The sequence below is a fragment of the Oncorhynchus keta genome, chromosome 22 (genome assembly GCF_023373465.1).
Source record: "Oncorhynchus keta strain PuntledgeMale-10-30-2019 chromosome 22, Oket_V2, whole genome shotgun sequence".
NCBI lineage: Eukaryota > Metazoa > Chordata > Actinopteri > Salmoniformes > Salmonidae > Oncorhynchus > Oncorhynchus keta.
This window is the reverse complement of record NC_068442.1, coordinates 24,107,043-24,130,390: the sequence shown is the minus strand read 5'-3', so window position 1 is coordinate 24,130,390 and position 23,348 is coordinate 24,107,043. Positions and strand designations below refer to the sequence as shown.

At 45.6% G+C, this 23,348-nt stretch overlaps 1 protein-coding gene across 3 annotated transcripts in view; it reads left to right on the top strand.

The window, feature by feature from the left end:
• LOC118401211 (FERM domain-containing protein 5-like) overlaps positions 1 to 23,348 on the top strand; it is a 116,316-nt gene that overhangs the window by 75,956 nt on the left and 17,012 nt on the right. For all 3 annotated transcript variants that reach the window (XM_035798525.2, XM_035798522.2, XM_035798523.2), the window contains exons 2-5: positions 8,716 to 8,820; positions 9,656 to 9,698; positions 10,533 to 10,611; positions 22,642 to 22,739. In XM_035798525.2, the coding sequence (XP_035654418.1) occupies positions 8,716 to 8,820; positions 9,656 to 9,698; positions 10,533 to 10,611; positions 22,642 to 22,739 (325 nt within the window). The remainder of the gene's footprint in view (positions 1 to 8,715; positions 8,821 to 9,655; positions 9,699 to 10,532; positions 10,612 to 22,641; positions 22,740 to 23,348) is intronic.

Below are 23,348 nucleotides of genomic sequence, written 5' to 3'. Positions count from 1 at the left end.
TTCCTGTGTTTTGTATTTAGTTAGTATGGTCAGGGCGTGAGTTGGGTGGGCAGTCTATGTTTGTTTTTCTACGTTTTGGGAATTTCTATGTTTCGGCCTAGTATGGTTCTCAATCAGAGGCAGGTGTCATTGGTTGTCTCTGATTGAGAATCATACTTAGGTAGCCTGGGTTTCACTGTGTGTTTGTGGGTGATTGTTCCTGTCTCTGTGTTGCACCAGATAGGACTGTTTTGAGTTTGCACATTTCTTGTTTTTTGTAGTCAGTTGTTCATGTGTACCTTAACGTATTAAAAAGAACCATGGACAATTACCACGCCGCGTATTGGTCCTCTGATCCGTTTCGCCTCTCCTCTTTGGAAGAAGAGGAGGAAATTCATTACACTCCCTGCAATAGACCATGCTGGGAAATGGTTCTATGGAGAACCCTTCTTGCCTTCCAAATAGTCCTTCTTGCCTTCCTTACGTTTAAAAAGAGTTCTTAGGATGTTAAAGGTTATATGTAGAACCATTTGCCTTACAATGAACCTTGTCTTATTCTGATCAAAACGGTTCTTGGCAGAACTCCCTTTTGGAACCCTTTTTTCTCAGAGTGAATGTGTATTTGTGTTGTGTCGCTATGCGTTTGTGTGTGTGTGTGCGTATGTAGTGTATGTGGATTTGTGTGGGTTTTGTGTGAGTGACTATAGTGTGTTAATACTGTGCATAGAGTCAGTGCAAGATAGGGTCAGTGCAGATAGGGTAACCAATGAATTAACTATTTAGCAGTCTTTTGGCTAGTTAGTGGTCTTATGGCTTAGGGGTAGAAGCTGTCTAGGAGCCTGTTGGTCTTAGAGCCGATACTCTGGTACTGTTTGCCGGACGGTAGCATAGTCAACAGTCTTTGGCTTTAGTGGCTGGAGTCTGAGGCCATTTTTAGGGCTTTCCTCTGACACCACCTGATATAGACGTCCTGGATGACAGGGAGCTTGGCCCTCGTGAGGGGATACGAGGTCCAATGAGGACAGATGCCAAATCTTTACAGCCTCCTGAGAGGGAAGAGGCGCTGTCGTGCCCTCTTCACAACTGTGCGGGTGTGTGTAGACCATGTTAAGTCCTTAGTTATGTGGACGCCAAGGAACTTGAGCCGCTTGATTCAATCCACTACAGCCCCTTGGATGGGGGCGTGCTCTCCCCTCTTTCTCCTGTAATCCTCAATCAGCTCCTTGGTCTTACTGACATTGAGGGAGAGGTTGTTGTCATGGCACCACACTGCTAAGTTTCTAGCCTTAATCCTATAGGCTGTCTCATCGCAGTCGGTGATCAGGCCTACCATCTTCGTGTCATCAGCAAACTTGATGATGGTGTTGGAGTCAAGTGTGGCCACGCAGTTATGGGTGAACAGGGATTACAGGAGGGGACTAAGCACTAAGATGTATTTACTATTTTCTACTTCCTGTCTGATTTTATCCTGTTTGAGTCATCATAGACTCTCTAAAGTTTTAATTAGCTGCTGTGTTTGTGCCACAGATTCTACCATTGTCTCCCAGGTCCCAAAATGTCAGTTCAGCTTATCCCCCTCTAACCCCAGCATCCGAGCCTCCTCTCCTAGTGGGACCAGTGTGTGATGGAGACTAGGTGGCCAGAGTTTTAACTGGGGGAGATGAGCAGCACCAGCCCAGTGCAGGTGAAAGGTTTCGAGGAAGCCTCGTTCCCAATGTTCACCACCATACGGTATGAACCTAGCAGGTGAAGCTATGGGGAAGTGTGAAGTGGCTGAGTGGAGAATGTGCTCTGTATCCCTTACATTCCCATTGTCGCAGAACACTGCAGATATCTGAAGGACACGCTCTGGGGTCAATAAAGCTTAAGTGCTTGATAAATGTCTTGAGTGCTTAAGAATGAATATAACAAATCTACATCATAACGATTTTCTCTTTACAACTGTCTGTTATGTTCTCTGTTTAAAAGAACCTATAGGTTTCCTTGGTGATCGTTAATCGTTCTCTAATCGTTACTTGGAAAGGCTTAAGCGCTTGATTGTTGATTTTCCGTTTGAAGCAGAGGTATGTGTGTACTGTATGTAATGGGTTGTGGATGAGTTGCCGTGTGTGCATGCGTTGGTGTGCTCTGGGTCCCAGGCCCCAGGCTGTGATGCTGTGGCAGCAGAACCTGAGCTTGAACCCCACACAGACTGAGTGTGCTACATTAACAATGCAATCACTCACACACCCCAGGCCCCGAAGCTAAGGAAAGTAATCTATTAATGAAACCGGAGGAATTACCCCAGGGCTCTACCACTCCAGGTCCTCTCTGTGCTTTAAACCACACACACATACACATACACACACACACGCACCAGTCACACACGAGCCAACAGCATTGTGTTTCCCTAACCCTCGCTATAAAATGAAACTGTCTTTTATAAATGTTCTGTGTTGCAAGGTTGACATAAAGCCCATTTTAATGATTAATCTGAAAGGAAAGTGGGCATTGTACTCAAGGGGACCCTTAGGAAATAGGGTAGCAATGATGCTGTTTTAAACCTGGGGATTGTTTTGCTGGTCAGTCTTTTTGCCATTGAGCGTACTGTACGTATAAGTTGTAGGCCTATGGCTTTCTGCGCCATTCAAGTATCTGGCTAGAGCTCCATCAACTTTGTGTCCTGTGAAGCCTTATACCCTGCAGGAGCTCTGGATGTCTGTTTGGACACACAGACATTATGGAGACTGGGGTTGTTTTGCCAGTTAAAGCAGCCCAACCATTTACAAGGCGACACGTTATGGGCATTGCATGGAAGATGTGCTATTGTTGGCGCAGAATTACGTCCAGGATGAGCTATTATTCAGTAAATGACCGTTTAATGACGAAATTAAGACTGCAGCCAACAGAGACAACGCAGGAGAGGAAAACGCTTGTGAAGCAGTATGACATTTAATAGAATTATCCCTGCTTTTCATGGCTGTGCTACTACTTATGCGTATGGTAGTATTAGCACAGGACAGGCATTTTGGCACAGGTTTAGCCAAATGTTTTTATGATTTGTGATGAATTAGGGCTGGGCATTGCAAGGGACCTCACAATACGATATTATCACGATACTTAGGTGCCGATACGATATGCATTGCGGTTCAATATGTATTGCGATTCGGTACTGTTATTGTATTGCGATTCGGTTCCCATCATATTGCTCACTGTATGTTTGCTGCAGAGGAACAAGAGAGAGCGGTGAGAAAACAAGTTTTGATCAGTCATGAAAATAAAATTTCAGAAAACAAATGGGCTCCCTGTTTAAAAAGTAGATACATAAGGAAAAGTAGTGGAGTTTTGGTGCAGGTACAGCCAACTAGCTGTACGATACGATATAACGTCAAAAGTAATATCCCATTATGGAACTGTATTTGATTCCCCCCCAATCACTATTATGAACCATCCTTTGGATTTGATGGTAGAGGATGCAGTCTGTTTACAGGATGTGTGGAAAGAGGCCTTCCTACACTCTTAGGAAAAAAAGTGCTATCTATAACCCGTTGAAAAACACTTTTTGGTTCCAGGTAGAATCTTTTTGGGTTCCATGTAGAACCCTTTCCACAGAGGGTTCTACATGAAACCCAAAAGGGTTCTACCTGGAACCAAAAATAATTATCCTGTGGGGACTGCCAAAGAACCCTTTTGTTACCCTTTTTTATAAAAGTGTACTCAACTGTAAAATGTCACTAGGGGTAACAGAATGCATAGGTTTTCACACCAGATGCTACTGCCACAACAACAATCACTGAATCCCCGTTCACATGAACAAACCAATGTCTTTATCGGAGATGCTATTTGATTTGGTTAGTCAATGGTCAGACCAGGGGATTCTATGGGCAGTTTGGTCGAAACCCTTTAACAATCCATGACCAACCCAGTTGAAGAGACATTGGTTAATTAGGAATTCACCAGCATCATTCATCAGATCCTTTTTTCCCGCCACACCGTCACACAGATCCTGTAATTACAGAGCCTGTTGGAGTGGAATAATGCAGCTGGGCTTTGTGTGGGTTAAAGAGATGACTCAGGGAGGGAGAGAGGAGAATGAGTGAGAGAGGGAGAGAGGAGTGCTACGGAATACTAACACACTTGCTGTCTGCAACAAAAAAAAGCCAGGCTTCCTGTCTGACTCAATGCGTCATCTTTTGCCCATATACATCACTGTCTTCCAGACTTGTTTTGCTTTGTCATTGGCTCGCCTTGGCAGGGATTTCTGCCCAGTGGTGGTTTTTGAGGCTGGTGCATCTCTGAACAATGTGTATTGTCTATTTACAGCTTTCATAAAATACAAGTTATTCAAGTTGAATAAACAAAGTTTAATTCTAAATTCAAGGTGAACAAGAATGGTTTATTATGATGGGATGTCAATACTCAGAGTGAGAGACTGTGATTGATCTTATTGAGGGATCTGTGTCCCATACCTATGTATAAGGATGTAATATGCATAATTGATAAGCGTGTGTGTCCTTGCGCAATGCATTGCCCCTTTGCGCTTCAATTTCTGTCCGGGGCAAGTAAGCAGGCATGTCGGGTTGAGTTGGATGTGAGGGAGAGGTCTAGAAGTGACAGTGATGATCGCCCATGGAGGTCTGCAAGCCCAAAGTCTTACTGTGAGAAAGGTCAGACTGTTAGCAGCGCTTGCTCGCACTGATATTTGTCCGGAGAGTCACGGCAGGCACCCGGTAAGCCTTCTCTGACAGGGCTCTCTCTTAATGAAGTGTGTTAGCTGGAGCCTGAGTAATGACGTTGAGGAGATTACTGATCAAAGAGACACTTCCTCTGCCATCACAGGCCCAGTGAGGACAGAGAGAGTGACTGAGGCTGACTCTAGCAGCCCACTGCCCTGGTCTAGCCTGGCCTGAGGTGACCTCCACTCACAGCTCAAGGGTTATACTGTTCTTAATGGTGAGGGGGAGTGACATGTCTTCTTGTCCTCTGGACTGGAGAGATCCAGTGAGATCCAGTAGCAGCCATCAGGTGGTGTCCAGGCCAACAGCAGCATGTTACCCACGCATGGCCAGTGTCTTATTCTCAGCAGACCTCAGCCCCCTCTGTGTCAGGGGCTCATTTAGGGAATCCTCTGCTGTTCACCCACACATCACATTGTGCTCTGCATGCTTCAATCGTATGCGTTTAAGGTCGACTGCTCCCCATCTGTCAGACTACCAAAAATAGGCATGCAGAGCTAAGGCATCATGAACATCTCTGGTTGCTGTGCAAATGTAGACAGTGGTAAATGCTAGAGATATGGATGTGCTGTAAATACAAATGTGGATTAACCACATTATCCTCCCCTCCAAGGTCACTAAACAGTCCTCATTGGCTGACATGTTATCAATTGGAGCGTGACAGATTCATCTGACGCATGAGACTTGTATGCTTGACCTTGAAGTGTGTTCCTTTAAAAGTTTGCATGAAGACTTATGAGTTTGATTGTGAGGAGCATGTGTGTTGACTGACCCCATTACTAAGCTCCATTAAACGGCCCCAAGTGAGCCAGTGGGGAGGGAGGGAGGTGGTACGTGAGGCCTGTTTGTCCCTGGCATGGGGAGGGAGAAGGAGAGGGAGAGCAGTGGAGCGATCATTAATCTGCGTTCTCTCCCTGGCACTGATGTATCACCTCTTCATCCACATCCCAGTTATTAGTAAGACTGGGAGATGGAATCCTCTTAATATGTCACACATGTCTTGCCTAGAAGGCTCACCTTCAGCACCTGCATGTATCCTCTTCAGCTATTAAAACAGATCATTCACATGTATTGATTGCATATATTTTTTATTTTATAGCCTTGCTTTGAAGATTACTTTTTACGTTGGTACTGATTCAGGATATTGTAATAATTGTAATCGTTTAGTCTGTCGTTTCCTGATGTTGCACAGTAATCTGTGAGGGGTGCCAGTGTATCAGAATTCGAGTCCACCCCGTTTCAGTACACATGCTCATCACAGAAGCGCTGCCATTATTCTAGTTAGCTGACTAACAGACACAGTGTTAAGCTGACAGCCCGACTGAGTCTGCAGTATATAACTCCCAGGTTGTAGGCTAGGTAGAGAGGTGTATTAGTTGCCTGCCTGCCGGATGGATCACCACCCTGTCCCAGTGAGCTTTAATCATTCCTGGTTTGTGCTTCTGCTAATACCAGCCGACCTTACAAAAATGCCTTAAGCTCCACCAGAGGGAAACAACTTATTATGGTGGTGTGCAATGTTTGCTGAAAATTCAAATAACTTATCTTTATGGAATAATTCAGAGAGGGTGGATATTATTATGGAAAACATGTTGATTTGAGTGACATTTCAAATAGTCATCAGAGCTGGGAGCCTGATAGGTCTTTCAGTGGTGTGTGAGAGAGGGAGGGGAAAACTGGTGCTGGTGCAGGTGGGCAGAGTCTCCCCTCCTCTTCTATCCTCTCCTTCTCTGCCTTGCCTTCTCTTTGATCTCCTCTTACCTAGAGCCCGCGCCCCTGTGGATATCTAATTAGCATAATCCAAAATCCATCTGTTTAATCTCGTGATATCTGTTGCTTTGCATGGGCTTAATCCACCGCATCCACCGATGTTGTCTTCCCACATCTGCGGTGGAAGGCGGCAGAGCTACCCCAAACGGTTTTGGCTACTAATGCTAATATGACCCCTTTATGGAAAGATGAGACTCTCACGAGCACGATGGTGTTCTCCGTTTGTCTCTACGACCCCCACAAGTGTCATGGGACTTGTCTGAAGTAGGTACCGCCGATCTACAAACTTCTATCTGAGATGTCCGAATAGTTTGGGCTACACAGTAATATGACCCCATAATCGAAAGGTGAGACTCTTACGAACACGTACATGCTGTCTCACAAGACTCATCTTAAAGTAGCCCAGTACCTGTTAAAACAATGAATGGAATTATATACACTGAGTGTACAAAACATTAGGAACACCTTCCTAATATTGAGTTGCACCCCCTTTTGCCCTCAGAACAGTCTCAATTTGTCGTGGCATGGATTCTACAAGGTGCCAAAAGCGTTCCACAGGGATGCTCGGCAATGTTGACACCGTTACTTCCCATAATTGTATCAAGTTGGCTGGATGTCCTTTGGGTGGTGGACCATTCTTGATACACACGGGAAACTGTTGAGTGTGAAAAACCCAGCAGCGTTGCAGTTCTTGACACACTCAAACTGGTATGCCTAGCACCTACCTATACCCCGTTCAAAGGCACTTAAATATTTTGTCATCCTCTGACTGGAACACATAAACAATCCATGTCTCAATTCTCTCAAGGCTTAAAAACCCTTCTTTAACCTAATATATATATAAAAAAAATATATGCCATTTAGCTGACGCTTTTATCCAAAGCGACTTACAGTCAAGTGTGCATACATTCTACGTATGGGTGGTCCCGGGAATCGAACCCACTACCCTGGCGTTACAAGCGCCATGCTCTACCAACTGAGCCACAGAAGGACCTGTCTTCTCCCCTTCATCTACACTGATTGAAGTGGATTTAACAAGTGACAAATGATCCCTCAATAAAGGATCATAGCTTTCACCTGGATTCACCTGGTCCGTCTTCGTCATGGAAAGAGCAGGTGTTCCTAATATTTTGTACACTCAGTCTATGGAAGTACTTTAGTGCCAAAAAAAGGGTTTAATATGGGTAAAAAAATATCAGAATTTCATTAACTTTCTCATATCTCTCAGATATAGGACAGGTACATCAAATATACTTCCTTTTGATGTATTTATTTACTGTCTGTTTTGTCATGTATGAATATGTTATTCAATGTGTTTCTATGGGCTAATGGCAGTAAGGCCAAATTCAATTTTGGGGGGGATACTTACAGGGGTCCTAAAACTCTAAAGCAAAAAGCAAACATTTTCCTTGGTATGACCATCGGAAAACAATTACATGTTAGCTTAGTTTAAACCCGGGACCTTAAAATGATTGCCTTTTAATCATATGCAATTCTTCTCAGCATAATATACTGTATATAGTGTATTATAGGTTTGACCAATCATCATACCTAAACTGTGTGATACTTGGATAACCTTCATTAACTTTTAGAATATAATCGGAGGTGCTGTAATTTTAGGGAGATTAAACTCAGTGTAGAGGGTCTGGGTCTGGCCTCAATAGGGAGGCTGGGTTAGTCCGTAGGAATTGTACCTGTGGCTGTGCAGAATATAGGAGACCGGCGGTGGCATCTGATGTGCAGTAGAGAGTCAGTGGAGGAGTGTGCCCACTGTGTCCAGTCCTCTGTGCCACTGTGTGGTGTGCCAGACTGCTGCTCTGAGGGCAGCGTGCCCACACACAAGCAAGGGAGGGTCACAGTCCATCAGTCTAACCCAGCCAGATCTCAGCACACTTAATCCACTCTCTCATTTTTTCTCAGCTATGGAGGGCTTCTGGCCCAGACTCAGCAGATGGCTGTGGTGGCTGTCATCAATATTGGATAAATCCTAAATATCTCCACAGGTTCTGGGAAATATGAAGCACATTTATATATCAGTAAATTACCTCCCTCTTGCCCTAGTCTCACACTCAAACTTTGGCAGAGGTTCTCCCTCATGTCCTAATGGAGTTGTTGAGTCCCTGGACCAGCCCACTTATGTCCTTTAAGTGGGTGTATTTCTTCGAAATTGCCTGCTTACAGTAGTTTGTTGTGCTCTTTTGTTGTGTTTTCTGTCAGTTCCTCATGTTATTGTTTTCTCCTTGTCTTGCAGCGGGATGCTAAAGGACAGTATCTGTTCGACCTCATCTGCCACCACCTGAACCTACTGGAGAAGGACTACTTTGGCATCAGATATGTGGACCCAGACAAGCAGCGGGTGTGTTTGTGTGTGAGAGCGTGCGTGCGTGCGTGTGTGTGTGTCCGTGTGCTGCATGAAGCATACTGCAGTAGAGGTGACAGTTCAAACAGATACAGGGCCAGATTGAAGATGTATGTTATTTTCTTTCTTTCATAACACACCATATTAGAGTGACACTCATTCCATCAGCAGCAGCAGAGGACTAAAAATAGCGTGTAGCTGCACTGCTTGATTCATGAAGAATTAACATGTACTCAGAGTGTGTGTTTTAGCCACAGAGACAAGACACAGGTCCTGCTGATCCTGCATTTCCAATGAAGAGAGGGGCTTGATGGAGTTAATGTTCCCAGAAGGACAGGGGGATGAAGCAGGGCCTGATATTCTGGCAGAACCAGAGTTACCTTCAGCACTGAGCCTAGAGAGCACTGCCGCAGTGTGTCTGTCTGTCTGGCCAGGCTCGGGCATACTGGTGTAGTATCATCTGATACAACATCCATTACTGTCATTTATATACAAAGCGGTTATCCTTATGGGCCTTCACTGTTCAATTTGCTTCAGCATGATGTTGATTTAATGACACAAATCAGGACTTGATAGCATGAATGATGTTGGTGTGTTTTAGATCCGAAGCTGACATGACATGACACAGGCTTTCACACGTCTTTAGATGAACAGTCATTCCTGTCTATTGCATTTAACCTGCTAACTTTTGTAGCGTGATATGGAGTGATATGAGCATGGTGTCAGGAGTAACAGCTCAGCTCAGCTGTAGTTAAGGTGGTAGAAGCAGGATTTTCAGACGTATCACTTTTGTCACACTTTGATCATGTGTCTTTTGTTGTTGTTGATGCAGCATTGGTTGGAGGTCACAAAGTGTATTGCCAAGCAGATGAAATGTAAGTATGTCGAGTGTCTTCCTGTTCATGCTATGATCATTTTGCCAATTGAGCAATTATAGTTATCATCACCATGGGGTCTCTAATGACACATCGTGTAATTTGACTAATGGGAGGCAGGTAGCCTAATGGTTAAGAGCGTTGGGCCAGTAGCCAAAAGGTTGCTGTTTCAAATCACTGAGGCAGCTAGATGACAAATCTGTCATGAGCCCTTGAGCAAGGCACTTAACCCTAATTTATCCTGTACATGGCTCTGGCTAAGAGTGTCTGCTAAAATGTAAATGTAATGATTGTGCATTTGAATACAGATGGTAGGAAGTTACTGTATTATGATTTCAACAGATCACGATTCTCCATTTGACTGTGAGTAGGGACAGAAAAGATGAACTGTCCCTCAAAAAAACTCAAATAAATCCTAGCAGAAGATAATCCACACTAAACTCTCACCCACTCTCTTGTCTTTGCAAATCATCATGGACTGCGTCTTGCTAATTGTGGATACAGAGTTTTTAAGTGAGATTCCGTTAACCTAATCTACTGTATACTGTGCTATGATATGAAGTAAAGATCGAAACTCATTTTCATTCATGGTAATCATTTTTCAGTGCCACCTTCAAAGATTGCTGCTAATGGGTTCTGTTTAAATTGAGTAGGCATTTGAAATGCTAATATGTTAACTGAAATGGTTTCATCAATTCATGTTAGCACTATGTTAGAACACCTTTTCAAGGTGGTGCTTTTAGAGCATTTTTTCAGTTAATCATTTTAACTCTGACCATGAAATGTTCCTGACTATTTTGTTCTCCATTGCTGACTCAAGCCTTTGTCCCCCAGCCCAGCCTCCGTTCACCATGTGTCTCAGAGTCAAGTTTTACCCTCCTGATCCCGCTGCTCTCAAAGAGGAAATAACCAGGTAGGGTTTTTTGTGATGCTCAGCAAAGTAAAGAAATGCCAACAACCACTCCCCCAGCCACCACTAGAGGTTCCTCTAGTACAGGTATTCCCAAACTGGGGTACGTCTCACTGCCAAAAATAAAATGAAACCATCTACTGTTCAGCAAAATAACAACACAATGTCAAATACAGGTAGTCTAATCAAATAATGAACATCAGATCACATTAACCGTTACTCTCTTGCGGGAAACCTTCACTCTTACGCAGACATTTAGAAACGAAACATGACAATTTGAAAAATAAGCCACAGGATTTTTTGGAGCGAGAATAAAGACGACTTTCGAGTAGTAAGACATGTATAAAAGCAACAGATACAATGAATAAGAAGGGGCAAGAAGCATCTTATATGGTGAGCTACCGAGTGGCTTGGACAGGCAAGACCCATACTATTGTGGAGGACTTAATTATTCCTGCTGCCACGGATATGGCTGGGACAATGCTGGGGAAAAGGCACAAAACACTGTTGCATTATACAATGATATGGGCAGCGAACATGTAACGCTTTTAAAACATACAGAAGTGCGCTGGTTATCAAGGGGGAAGTATTCACACGTCTTTTTTAAATGGGGAGACGAGCTTAAAGTTTTCTTTACTGACCATCATTCTCACTCGTCTGACCACTTGCATGATGACGAGTTTCTCAATCTAGGATTGCAGGGACTCTCCACAACTATATTCAATGTGCGGGACAAAATTGAGGCTATGATTAAGAAGTTGGAGCTCTTTTCTGTCTGTATTAAGAAGGACAACACACAGGTCTTTCCATCATTGTATGATTTGTTTGTGTGCAAATGAACTCAAGCTTACGGACAATGTCAAATGTGATATAGCGAAGCACCTGAGTGAGCTGGGTGTGCAATTATGCAGGTACTTTCCAGAAACTGATTTGTTATCCCTTTCATGCCCTGCCTCGAGTCCACTTACTGATATCTGAACAAGAGAGTCTCATCGAAATTGCAACAAGCGGTTCTGTGAAAATTTAATTTAATCAGAAGCCACTGCCAGATTTCTGGAAAGGGCTGTGCTCAGAGTTTCTTGCCTTGGCAAATCGCGCTGTTAAGACACTGATGCCCTTTGCAACCACGTACCTATGTGAGAGTGGATTCTCGGCACTCACTAGCAAGAAAACTAAATACAGGCACAGACTGTGTGGAAAATGATTTAAGACTGAGACTCTCCAATACAACCCAACATTGCAGAGTTATGTACATCCTTTCAAGCACACCCTTCTCATTAACCTGTGGTGGGTTATTCACAATTTTTGATGAACAAATAAGGTTTTATGTAAGATGGAAAAATTAAGAGCAAAAATATTGATTATTATTATTTGTGCCCTGGTCCTATAAGAGCTCTTTGTCACTTCCCACGAGCCGGGTTGTGACAAAAAGTCACACTCATTCTTATGTTTAATACATTTATGGTATAGTTTACAATGATGGCACCCTGGTGCTAGAGGGGGTACGCAGCTGGAGGTTGAATGTTTGAAGGGGTACGGGACTATAAAAGTTTGGGAACCACTGCTCTAGTATAAAAAAGGTAGAGCAGCTATGGTTTTGTGTATAAAATCTTTTAATAACTTTTGCCTTTTCAAAAGCAGTTTCAAAGCACCCTCTGTTTATCACCTTTTCTCCTGAAGTGTTTGCCTGCTGAATGCACATACAGTATTTTTAGTTTTTCCAGTCATTATTGAAGGGCCTCCATAATAAAACAATTCTGAGCACTTTGTTTCTAAAATAGTGCGATAAATATTAAAAAGAGACTGCAGTTTGAAGTAAAGTTGAGATGTACGTAAAAAGCCTTCCTAAGTAAGCTGGCGGGCAAGCCTGTTCTCAGAAATTTCTGCTAAATTGGGAGGCTGTGTAGCTGGGCTGTGCTCTCCATTGGTCTCTCAGGCCGGCTGACTGGCTGGCTGTTGAGGGAAGGCAGGGAAGGAGGAGGACTGAGGGTCAGTGACGGCTAGCAGACTCTTCTAAATGATACATGATTAGCCCCCAGCTAGCTCAGATTGGAATCATTTTTGCACAGTTCTTCGCCTGACTCCCTCATCCCCTGTGCAGTCTGCAATGAGGTCACCCAGAAAAGCCTCTCTGTGCCCTCAATAGGGCCTTTAAACACCCTCTGAAACGCTCTGATTTCTACCTCCTGATGATGACATCAAAGAAGCAAGTACAGTGCATTCGGAAAGTACCCCTTCACTTTTCCCACATTTTGTTACGTTACAGCCTTATTCTAAAATTGATTCATAGTTTTTTCCCTCATCAATCTACCCACAATACCCCATAATGGCAAAGCAAAAACAGGTTTTCGGAAATGTTTACATATTTTTATAGAAAAAATGGAAATATCACATTGACATATGTTTTCAGATCCTTTACCTGTGGCAGCGATTACAGCCTCACCTTTGGCAGCGATTACAGCCTCGAGTCTTCTTGGGTATGACGCTACAAGCTTGTCACACCTGTATTTGGGTAGTTACTCCCATTCTTCTCTGCAGATCCTCTCAATCTCTGTCAGGTTGGATGAGGAGCGTCGCTGCGCAACTATTTTCAGGTCTCCAGAGATGTTCGATCAGGTTCAAGTCCGGGCTCTGGCTGGGCACTCAAGGACATTCAGAGACTTGTCCTGAAGCCACTCCTGCGTTGTCTTGGCTGTGTGCTTAGGGTCATTGACCTGTTAGAAAGTGAACCTTCGCCCCAGTCTGAGGTCCTGAGCGCTCTGGAGCAGGTTTTCATCAAGGAGCTCTCCGTACTCTCTGAATGCACTGTACGTGTGGAATTGAGTATGGGTGTGTTTCTTTTGCCTGTGTATCGGTACGTGTGTTTGATTATGTCTATTACAATGTGTGTGTATGTGTTGAAAGGAGGCATACACACCTAGCCTGTTTCATATGAGCTGTTTGACATCTCATATTCATTACTGTCTAGGGATTCATTCACTTGGGTGTGATGAAATGAACATAGAATGCTGAGTGCAGATAAGGAGTTGTGTGGATTATGTATGGGTGACAGGTTCTGATGGAGTGGGTGTGGGAGGGGAGAAGGGGAGTGAAGGCTGAAGAAAAGAGAGATGGAGAGAGAGATTATGAGAGTGGCAGGCAGGGATAGACCACCTCATCTAGTTGGAGGTCAGGAAGAGGAACGGTAAAAGGAGGGTAAATGATACAAATCAATGACATGTATTTTTCAATGTTGTTTCCTTGTTAATCAAATACTGAAAGGATACTGTATAATATATAGCACAATGGTTAGACCACACAATTAGGGAAGAGGATAGGGATGGGTGAAATATTCATTTCAATTCACGGCTGCCCTTCAACAAATCTACCGACAGCAGAAGTGTGAAAGGTAGATAAAAAGACAATAAATGTAGGGCAGAACATTGGCAGGGTACAGCATCGGCGATTTACTGGTGTCACCCAGAGAGAGTATGGGAGTTTTTTTTTTAAACACATATGGCTCCTTAAGTGATATGCTATTAACTGTTGTGGAGTTGGTCTAGATTACAAAGTTACAGCCGAGCATACGTGTCTTTTCGCATTCACATGGGTTCTCCTGGACTTATTTTGGTGTTGGTTTTGTCAAGTTGGTGTCAGGGGAATCTGGGGTCCATTTGGTCATCTCTCCAAATGGTCCGTAAAAAAAGTTTCTTTCACATGTTACATTCACTTTCAGAATCTTTAAATGGGCAAACCTGTACAGAAACCATTGCTAACACCTGCATTGTTCCAGGTGTTAGTCTCAGTCTGCAGCCAGTGTAGCTGCATTGTTCCAGGTGTTAGTCTCAGTCTGCAGCCAGTGTAGCTGCATTGTTCCAGGTGTTAGTCTCAGTCTGTAGCCAGTGTAGCTGCATTGTTCCAGGTGTTAGTCTCAGTCTGAAGCCAGTGTAGCTGCATTGTTCCAGGTGTTAGTCTCAGTCTGCAGCCAGTGTAGCTGTATTGTTCCAGGTGTTAATCTCAGTCTGTAGCCAGTGTAGCTGCATTGTTCTAGGTGTTAGTCTCAGTCTGCAGCCAGTGTAGCTGCATTGTTCCAGGTGTTAGTCTCAGTCTGCAGCCAGTGTAGCTGCATTGTTCCAGTTGTTAGTCCAATTTGTAAGTCGCTCTGGATAAGAGCGTCTGCTAAATGACTTAAATGTAAATGTAAATGTTAGTCTCAGTCTGCAGCCAGTGTAGCTGCATTGTTCCAGGTGTTAGTCTCAGTCTGCAGACAGTGTAGCTGCATTGTTCCAGGTGTTAGACTCAGTCTGCAGCCAGTGTAGCTGCCTTGTTCCAGGTGTTAGACTCAGTCTGCAGCCAGTGTAGCTGCATTGTTTCAGGTGTTACTCTCAGTCTGTAGCCAGTGTAGCTGCATTGTTCCAGGTGTTAGTCTCAGTCTGCAGCCAGTGTAGCTGCATTGTTCCAGGTGTTAGTCTCAGTCTGCAGCCAGTGTAGCTGCATTGTTCCAGGTGTTAGTCTCAGTCTGCAGCCAGTGTAGCTGCATTCTTCCAGGTGTTAGTCTCAGTCTGTAGCCAGTGTAGCTGCATTGTTCCAGGTGTTAGTCTCAGTCTGCAGCCAGTGTAGCTGCATTGTTCCAGGTGTTAGTCTCAGTCTGCAGCCAGTGTAGCTGCATTGTTCCAGGTATTAGTCTCAGTCTGCAGCCAGTGTAGCTGCATTGTTCCAGGTGTTAGTCTCAGTCTGTAGCCAGTGTAGCTGCATTGTTCCAGGTGTTAGTCTCAGTCTGTAGCCAGTGTAGCTGCATTGTTCCAGGTGTTAGACTCAGTCTGCAGCCAGTGTAGCTGCATTGTTCCAGGTGATAGTCTCAGTCTGAAGCCAGTGTAGCTGCATTGTTCCAGGTGTTAGTCTCAGTCTGCAGCCAGTGCAGCTGCATTGTTCCAGTTGTTAGTCTCAGTCTGCAGCCAGTGCAGCTGCATTGTTCCAGGTGTTAGTCTCAGTCTGAACCCAGTGTAGCTGCATTGTTCCATGTGTTAGTCTCAGTCTGCAGCCAGTGTGGTTGCATTGTTCCAGGTGTTAGTCTCAGTCTGTAGCCAGTGTAGCTGCATTGTTCCAGGGAATAGTCTCAGTCTGTAGCCAGTGCAGCTGCATTGTTCCAGGTCTTAGTCTCAGTCTGTAGCCAGTGCAGCTGCATTGTTCTAGGTGTTAGTCTCAGTCTGCAGCCAGTGTAGCTGCATTGTTCCAGGTGTTAGTCTCAGTCTGCAGCCAGTGCAGCTGCATTGTTCCAGGTGTTAGTCTCAGTCTGAAGCCAGTGTAGCTGCATTGTTCCATGTGTTTGTCTCAGTCTGCAGCCAGTGTGATTGCATTGTTCCAGGTGTTAGTCTCAGTCTGTAGCCAGTGTAGCTGCATTGTTCCAGGGAATAGTCTCAGTCTGTAGCCAGTGCAGCTGCATTGTTCCAGGTCTAAGTCTCAGTCTGTAGCCAGTGTAGCTGCATTGTTCCAGGTGTTAGACTCAGTCTGCAGCCAGTGTAGCTGCATTGTTCCAGGTGTTAGTCTCAGTCTGCAGCCAGTGTAGCTGCATTGTTCCAGGTGTTAGTCTCAGTCTGCAGCCAGTGTAGCTGCATTGTTCCAGGTGTTAGTCTCAGTCTGCAGCCAGTGTAGCTGCCTTGTTCCAGGTGTTAGACTCAGTCTGCAGCCAGTGTAGCTGCATTGTTTCAGGTGTTAATCTCAGTCTGTAGCCAGTGTAGCTGCATTGTTCCAGTTGTTAGTCTCAGTCTGCAGCCAGTGTAGCTGCATTGTTCCAGGTGTTAGTCTCAGTCTGCAGCCAGTGTAGCTGCATTGTTCCAGGTGTTAGACTCAGTCTGCAGCCAGTGTAGCTGCCTTGTTCCAGGTGTTAGACTCAGTCTGCAGCCAGTGTAGCTGCATTGTTTCAGGTGTTAGTCTCAGTCTGTAGCCAGTGTAGCTGCATTCTTCCAGGTGTTAGTCTCAGTCTGTAGCCAGTGTAGCTGCCTTGTTCCAGGTGTTAGTCTCAGTCTGCAGCCAGTGTAGCTGCATTGTTCCAGGTGTTAGTCTCAGTCTGCAGCCAGTGTAGCTGCATTGTTCCAGGTGTTAGTCTCAGTCTGCAGCCAGTGTAGCTGCATTGTTCCAGGTGTTAGACTCAGTCTGCAGCCAGTGTAGCTGCAATGTTCCAGGTGTTAGTCTCAGTCTGCAGCCAGTGTAGCTGCATTGTTCCAGGTGTTAGTCTCAGTCTGTAGCCAGTGTAGCTGCATTGTTCCAGGTGTTAGTCTCAGTCTGCAGCCAGTGTAGCTGCATTGTTCCAGGTGTTAGTCTCAGTCTGCAGCCAGTGTAGCTGCCTTGTTCCAGGTGTTAGACTCAGTCTGCAGCCAGTGTAGCTGCATTGTTTCAGGTGTTAGTCTCAGTCTGTAGCCAGTGTAGCTGCATTCTTCCAGGTGTTAGTCTCAGTCTGTAGCCAGTGTAGCTGCATTGTTCCAGGTGTTAGTCTCAGTCTGCAGCCAGTGTAGCTGCATTGTTCCAGGTGTTAGTCTCAGTCTGCAGCCAGTGTAGCTGCATTGTTCCAGGTGTTAGTCTCAGTCTGCAGCCAGTGTAGCTGCATTGTTCCAGGTGTTAGACTCAGTCTGCAGCCAGTGTAGCTGCATTGTTCCAGGTGTTAGTCTCAGTCTGCAGCCAGTGTAGCTGCATTGTTCCAGGTGTTAGTCTCAGTCTGTAGCCAGTGTAGCTGCATTGTTCCAGGTGTTAGTCTCAGTCTGTAGCCAGTGTAGCTGCATTGTTCCAGGTGTTAGACTCAGTCTGTAGCCAGTGTAGCTGCATTCTTCCAGGTGTTAGTCTCAGTCTGTAGCCAGTGTAGCTGCATTGTTCCAGGTGTTAGTCTCAGTCTGCAGCCAGTGTAGCTGCATTGTTCCAGGTGTTAGTCTCAGTCTGCAGCCAGTGTAGCTGCATTGTTCCAGGTGTTAGTCTCAGTCTGCAGCCAGTGTAGCTGCATTCTTCCAGGTGTTGGTCTCAGTCTGTAGCCAGTGTAGCTGCATTGTTCCAGGTGTTAGTCTCAGTCTGCAGCCAGTGTAGCTGCATTGTTCCAGGTGTTAGTCTCAGTCTGCAGCCAGTGTAGCTGCATTGTTCCAGGTATTAGTCTCAGTCTGCAGCCAGTGTAGCTGCATTGTTCCAGGTGTTAGTCTCAGTCTGTAGCCAGTGTAGCTGCATTGTTCCAGGTGTTAGTCTCAGTCTGTAGCCAGTGTAGCTGCATTGTTCCAGGTGTTAGACTCAGTCTGCAGCCAGTGTAGCTGCATTGTTCCAGGTGATAGTCTCAGTCTGCAGCCAGTGCAGCTGCATTGTTCCAGGTGTTAGTCTCAGTCTGAACCCAGTGTAGCTGCATTGTTCCATGTGTTAGTCTCAGTCTGCAGCCAGTGTGGTTGCATTGTTCCAGGTGTTAGTCTCAGTCTGCAGCCAGTGTAGCTGCATTGTTCCAGGTATTAGTCTCAGTCTGCAGCCAGTGTAGCTGCATTGTTCCAGGTGTTAGTCTCAGTCTGTAGCCAGTGTAGCTGCATTGTTCCAGGTGTTAGTCTCAGTCTGTAGCCAGTGTAGCTGCATTGTTCCAGGTGTTAGACTCAGTCTGCAGCCAGTGTAGCTGCATTGTTCCAGGTGATAGTCTCAGTCTGCAGCCAGTGCAGCTGCATTGTTCCAGGTGTTAGTCTCAGTCTGAACCCAGTGTAGCTGCATTGTTCCATGTGTTAGTCTCAGTCTGCAGCCAGTGTGGTTGCATTGTTCCAGGTGTTAGTCTCAGTCTGTAGCCAGTGTAGCTGCATTGTTCCAGGGAATAGTCTCAGTCTGTAGCCAGTGCAGCTGCATTGTTCCAGGTCTTAGTCTCAGTCTGTAGCCAGTGCAGCTGCATTGTTCTAGGTGTTAGTCTCAGTCTGCAGCCAGTGTAGCTGCATTGTTCCAGGTGTTAGTCTCAGTCTGCAGCCAGTGCAGCTGCATTGTTCCAGGTGTTAGTCTCAGTCTGAAGCCAGTGTAGCTGCATTGTTCCATGTGTTTGTCTCAGTCTGCAGCCAGTGTGATTGCATTGTTCCAGGTGTTAGTCTCAGTCTGTAGCCAGTGTAGCTGCATTGTTCCAGGGAATAGTCTCAGTCTGTAGCCAGTGCAGCTGCATTGTTCCAGGTCTAAGTCTCAGTCTGTAGCCAGTGTAGCTGCATTGTTCCAGGTGTTAGACTCAGTCTGCAGCCAGTGTAGCTGCATTGTAACAGGTGTTAGTCTCAGTCTGCAGCCAGTGTAGCTGCATTGTTCCAGGTGTTAGTCTCAGTCTGCAGCCAGTGTAGCTGCATTGTTCCAGGTGTTAGTCTCAGTCTGCAGCCAGTGTAGCTGCATTGTTTCAGGTGTTAATCTCAGTCTGTAGCCAGTGTAGCTGCATTGTTCCAGTTGTTAGTCTCAGTCTGCAGCCAGTGTAGCTGCATTGTTCCAGGTGTTAGTCTCAGTCTGCAGCCAGTGTAGCTGCATTGTTCCAGGTGTTAGACTCAGTCTGCAGCCAGTGTAGCTGCATTGTTTCAGGTGTTAGTCTCAGTCTGTAGCCAGTGTAGCTGCATTCTTCCAGGTGTTAGTCTCAGTCTGTAGCCAGTGTAGCTGCATTGTTCCAGGTGTTAGTCTCAGTCTGCAGCCAGTGTAGCTGCATTGTTCCAGGTGTTAGTCTCAGTCTGCAGCCAGTGTAGCTGCATTGTTCCAGGTGTTAGTCTCAGTCTGCAGCCAGTGTAGCTGCATTGTTCCAGGTGTTAGACTCAGTCTGCAGCCAGTGTAGCTGCAATGTTCCAGGTGTTAGTCTCAGTCTGCAGCCAGTGTAGCTGCATTGTTCCAGGTGTTAGTCTCAGTCTGTAGCCAGTGTAGCTGCATTGTTCCAGGTGTTAGTCTCAGTCTGCAGCCAGTGTAGCTGCATTGTTCCAGGTGTTAGTCTCAGTCTGCAGCCAGTGTAGCTGCCTTGTTCCAGGTGTTAGACTCAGTCTGCAGCCAGTGTAGCTGCATTGTTTCAGGTGTTAGTCTCAGTCTGTAGCCAGTGTAGCTGCATTCTTCCAGGTGTTAGTCTCAGTCTGTAGCCAGTGTAGCTGCATTGTTCCAGGTGTTAGTCTCAGTCTGCAGCCAGTGTAGCTGCATTGTTCCAGGTGTTAGTCTCAGTCTGCAGCCAGTGTAGCTGCATTGTTCCAGGTGTTAGTCTCAGTCTGCAGCCAGTGTAGCTGCATTGTTCCAGGTGTTAGACTCAGTCTGCAGCCAGTGTAGCTGCATTGTTCCAGGTGTTAGTCTCAGTCTGCAGCCAGTGTAGCTGCATTGTTCCAGGTGTTAGTCTCAGTCTGTAGCCAGTGTAGCTGCATTGTTCCAGGTGTTAGTCTCAGTCTGTAGCCAGTGTAGCTGCATTGTTCCAGGTGTTAGACTCAGTCTGTAGCCAGTGTAGCTGCATTCTTCCAGGTGTTAGTCTCAGTCTGTAGCCAGTGTAGCTGCATTGTTCCAGGTGTTAGTCTCAGTCTGTAGCCAGTGTAGCTGCATTGTTCCAGGTGTTAGACTCAGTCTGAAGCCAGTGTAGCTGCATTGTTCCATGTGTTAGTCTCAGTCTGCAGCCAGTGTGGTTGCATTGTTCCAGGTGTTAGTCTCAGTCTGTAGCCAGTGCAGCTGCATTGTTCCAGGTCTTAGTCTCAGTCTGTAGCCAGTGCAGCTGCATTGTTATAGGTGTTAGTCTCAGTCTGCAGCCAGTGTAGCTGCATTGTTCCAGGTGTTAGTCTCAGTCTGCAGCCAGTGCAGCTGCATTGTTCCAGGTGTTAGTTTCAGTCTGCAGCCAGTGCAGCTGCATTGTTCCAGGTGTTAGTCTCAGTCTGAAGCCAGTGTAGCTGCATTGTTCCAGGTGTTAGTCTCAGTCTGCAGCCAGTGCAGCTGCATTGTTCCAGGTGTTAGTCTCAGTCTGAAGCCAGTGTAGCTGCATTGTTCCAGGTGTTAGTCTCAGTCTGTAGCCAGTGTAGCTGCATTGTTCCAGGTGTTAGACTCAGTCTGCAGCCAGTGTAGCTGCATTGTTCCAGGTGTTAGTCTCAGTCTGAAGCCAGTGTAGCTGCATTGTTCCAGGTGTTAGACTCAGTCTGCAGCCAGTGTAGCTGCATTGTTCCAGGTGTTAGTCTCAGTCTGCAGCCAGTGTAGCTGCATTGTTCCAGGTGTTAGACTCAGTCTGCAGCCAGTGTAGCTGCAATGTTCCAGGTGTTAGTCTCAGTCTGCAGCCAGTGTAGCTGCATTGTTCCAGGTGTTAGTCTCAGTCTGTAGCCAGTGTAGCTGCATTGTTCCAGGTGTTAGTCTCAGTCTGCAGCCAGTGTAGCTGCATTGTTCCAGGTGTTAGTCTCAGTCTGCAGCCAGTGTAGCTGCCTTGTTCCAGGTGTTAGACTCAGTCTGCAGCCAGTGTAGCTGCATTGTTTCAGGTGTTAGTCTCAGTCTGTAGCCAGTGTAGCTGCATTCTTCCAGGTGTTAGTCTCAGTCTGTAGCCAGTGTAGCTGCATTGTTCCAGGTGTTAGTCTCAGTCTGCAGCCAGTGTAGCTGCATTGTTCCAGGTGTTAGTCTCAGTCTGCAGCCAGTGTAGCTGCATTGTTCCAGGTGTTAGTCTCAGTCTGCAGCCAGTGTAGCTGCATTGTTCCAGGTGTTAGACTCAGTCTGCAGCCAGTGTAGCTGCATTGTTCCAGGTGTTAGTCTCAGTCTGCAGCCAGTGTAGCTGCATTGTTCCAGGTGTTAGTCTCAGTCTGTAGCCAGTGTAGCTGCATTGTTCCAGGTGTTAGTCTCAGTCTGTAGCCAGTGTAGCTGCATTGTTCCAGGTGTTAGACTCAGTCTGTAGCCAGTGTAGCTGCATTCTTCCAGGTGTTAGTCTCAGTCTGTAGCCAGTGTAGCTGCATTGTTCCAGGTGTTAGTCTCAGTCTGTAGCCAGTGTAGCTGCATTGTTCCAGGTGTTAGACTCAGTCTGAAGCCAGTGTAGCTGCATTGTTCCATGTGTTAGTCTCAGTCTGCAGCCAGTGTGGTTGCATTGTTCCAGGTGTTAGTCTCAGTCTGTAGCCAGTGCAGCTGCATTGTTCCAGGTCTTAGTCTCAGTCTGTAGCCAGTGCAGCTGCATTGTTATAGGTGTTAGTCTCAGTCTGCAGCCAGTGTAGCTGCATTGTTCCAGGTGTTAGTCTCAGTCTGCAGCCAGTGCAGCTGCATTGTTCCAGGTGTTAGTTTCAGTCTGCAGCCAGTGCAGCTGCATTGTTCCAGGTGTTAGTCTCAGTCTGAAGCCAGTGTAGCTGCATTGTTCCAGGTGTTAGTCTCAGTCTGCAGCCAGTGCAGCTGCATTGTTCCAGGTGTTAGTCTCAGTCTGAAGCCAGTGTAGCTGCATTGTTCCAGGTGTTAGTCTCAGTCTGTAGCCAGTGTAGCTGCATTGTTCCAGGTGTTAGACTCAGTCTGCAGCCAGTGTAGCTGCATTGTTCCAGGTGATAGTCTCAGTCTGAAGCCAGTGTAGCTGCATTGTTCCAGGTGTTAGACTCAGTCTGCAGCCAGTGTAGCTGCATTGTTCCAGGTGTTAGTCTCAGTCTGCAGCCAGTGTAGCTGCATTGTTCCAGGTGTTAGTCTCAGTCTGCAGCCAGTGTAGCTGCATTGTTCCAGGTGTTAGTCTCAGTCTGCAGCCAGTGTAGCTGGTGTATCTGGCAGACAGTGCTGCTGTGTTCTGCAAGGCCCTGGTCCCATCTGGGTTCTAATCTGTATGCTTGAACAGAAACACAGTCAGTCGACAATAGCAGCAGTTAGCCTCAGGACCTTCCCTACCAAACCCTGTCCCCAAAACTAATTTAAACATCTTTCCCCAGAAACAGAAAGCACATTTTGTGCAAAATCTATACTTTTTTATTCAAAGCACCCAAGGGAATCTGAAAATCAACATTATTTTGAGTTTGTCAGTTGTGATGTCTTGCCATGTAGTTGTTTTGCAATATATCTAAAAATATGTGTCTGTAATATTACAGTGTGACTGAATTGCATGACCTCTGACCTTCTTTCCCCTCTCTGTGCTGGTCACAGATATTTAGTCTTCCTGCAGATCAAGAGAGATCTGTACCACGGCCGCCTCCTGTGTAAGACATCGGATGCTGCCATGCTGGCTGCCTTCATCTTGCAAGGTACAGTGACAGGACCTGACAGGCTGGATTTGCCTGCCCCACACTCTGGACTGTATTTTCAAATGACTTCTCCCCTGCCAGTCACCCCACCATCGAGATAAATACCAGCTAAGAAAAAAATACTTGGATTGTAGTGTAATCAGTTTGTAACGCAAATGATATGTCCTGTGGGTTTCTTACCTCTGTATTGACTGATCTCTACTGTATACTAAAAAGCATGACATTAGAATTTCATGCAGACAACATGTGCACCTCCATACTAATTTCCATTGTCAAACCAAAGCTGACAAGGAAAGATGGGACGGCTGATAAGTAAGATGAATACTTTGAATGCATAAACATGAGGCTGTCGTTCCAGGTTATAAGGTCTTCAACACGATTATCAGGCATCTTGCTATCAGCACTATCATTAGCTGTTTAAAATCAAAAGCAAATTGTATTCGTCACGTACACAATTTACAGCAAGTGTAATGAAATGCTTATGTGCTTTCTCCCTCAACAATGCAGTACATTATTCAATTACATTTACAGCAATAAAAATAGTCAAGTCCAAAATAACTGTTAATAGAAGTAATATGAGGGGTAGTATGCATAGTGATAATGGAATGT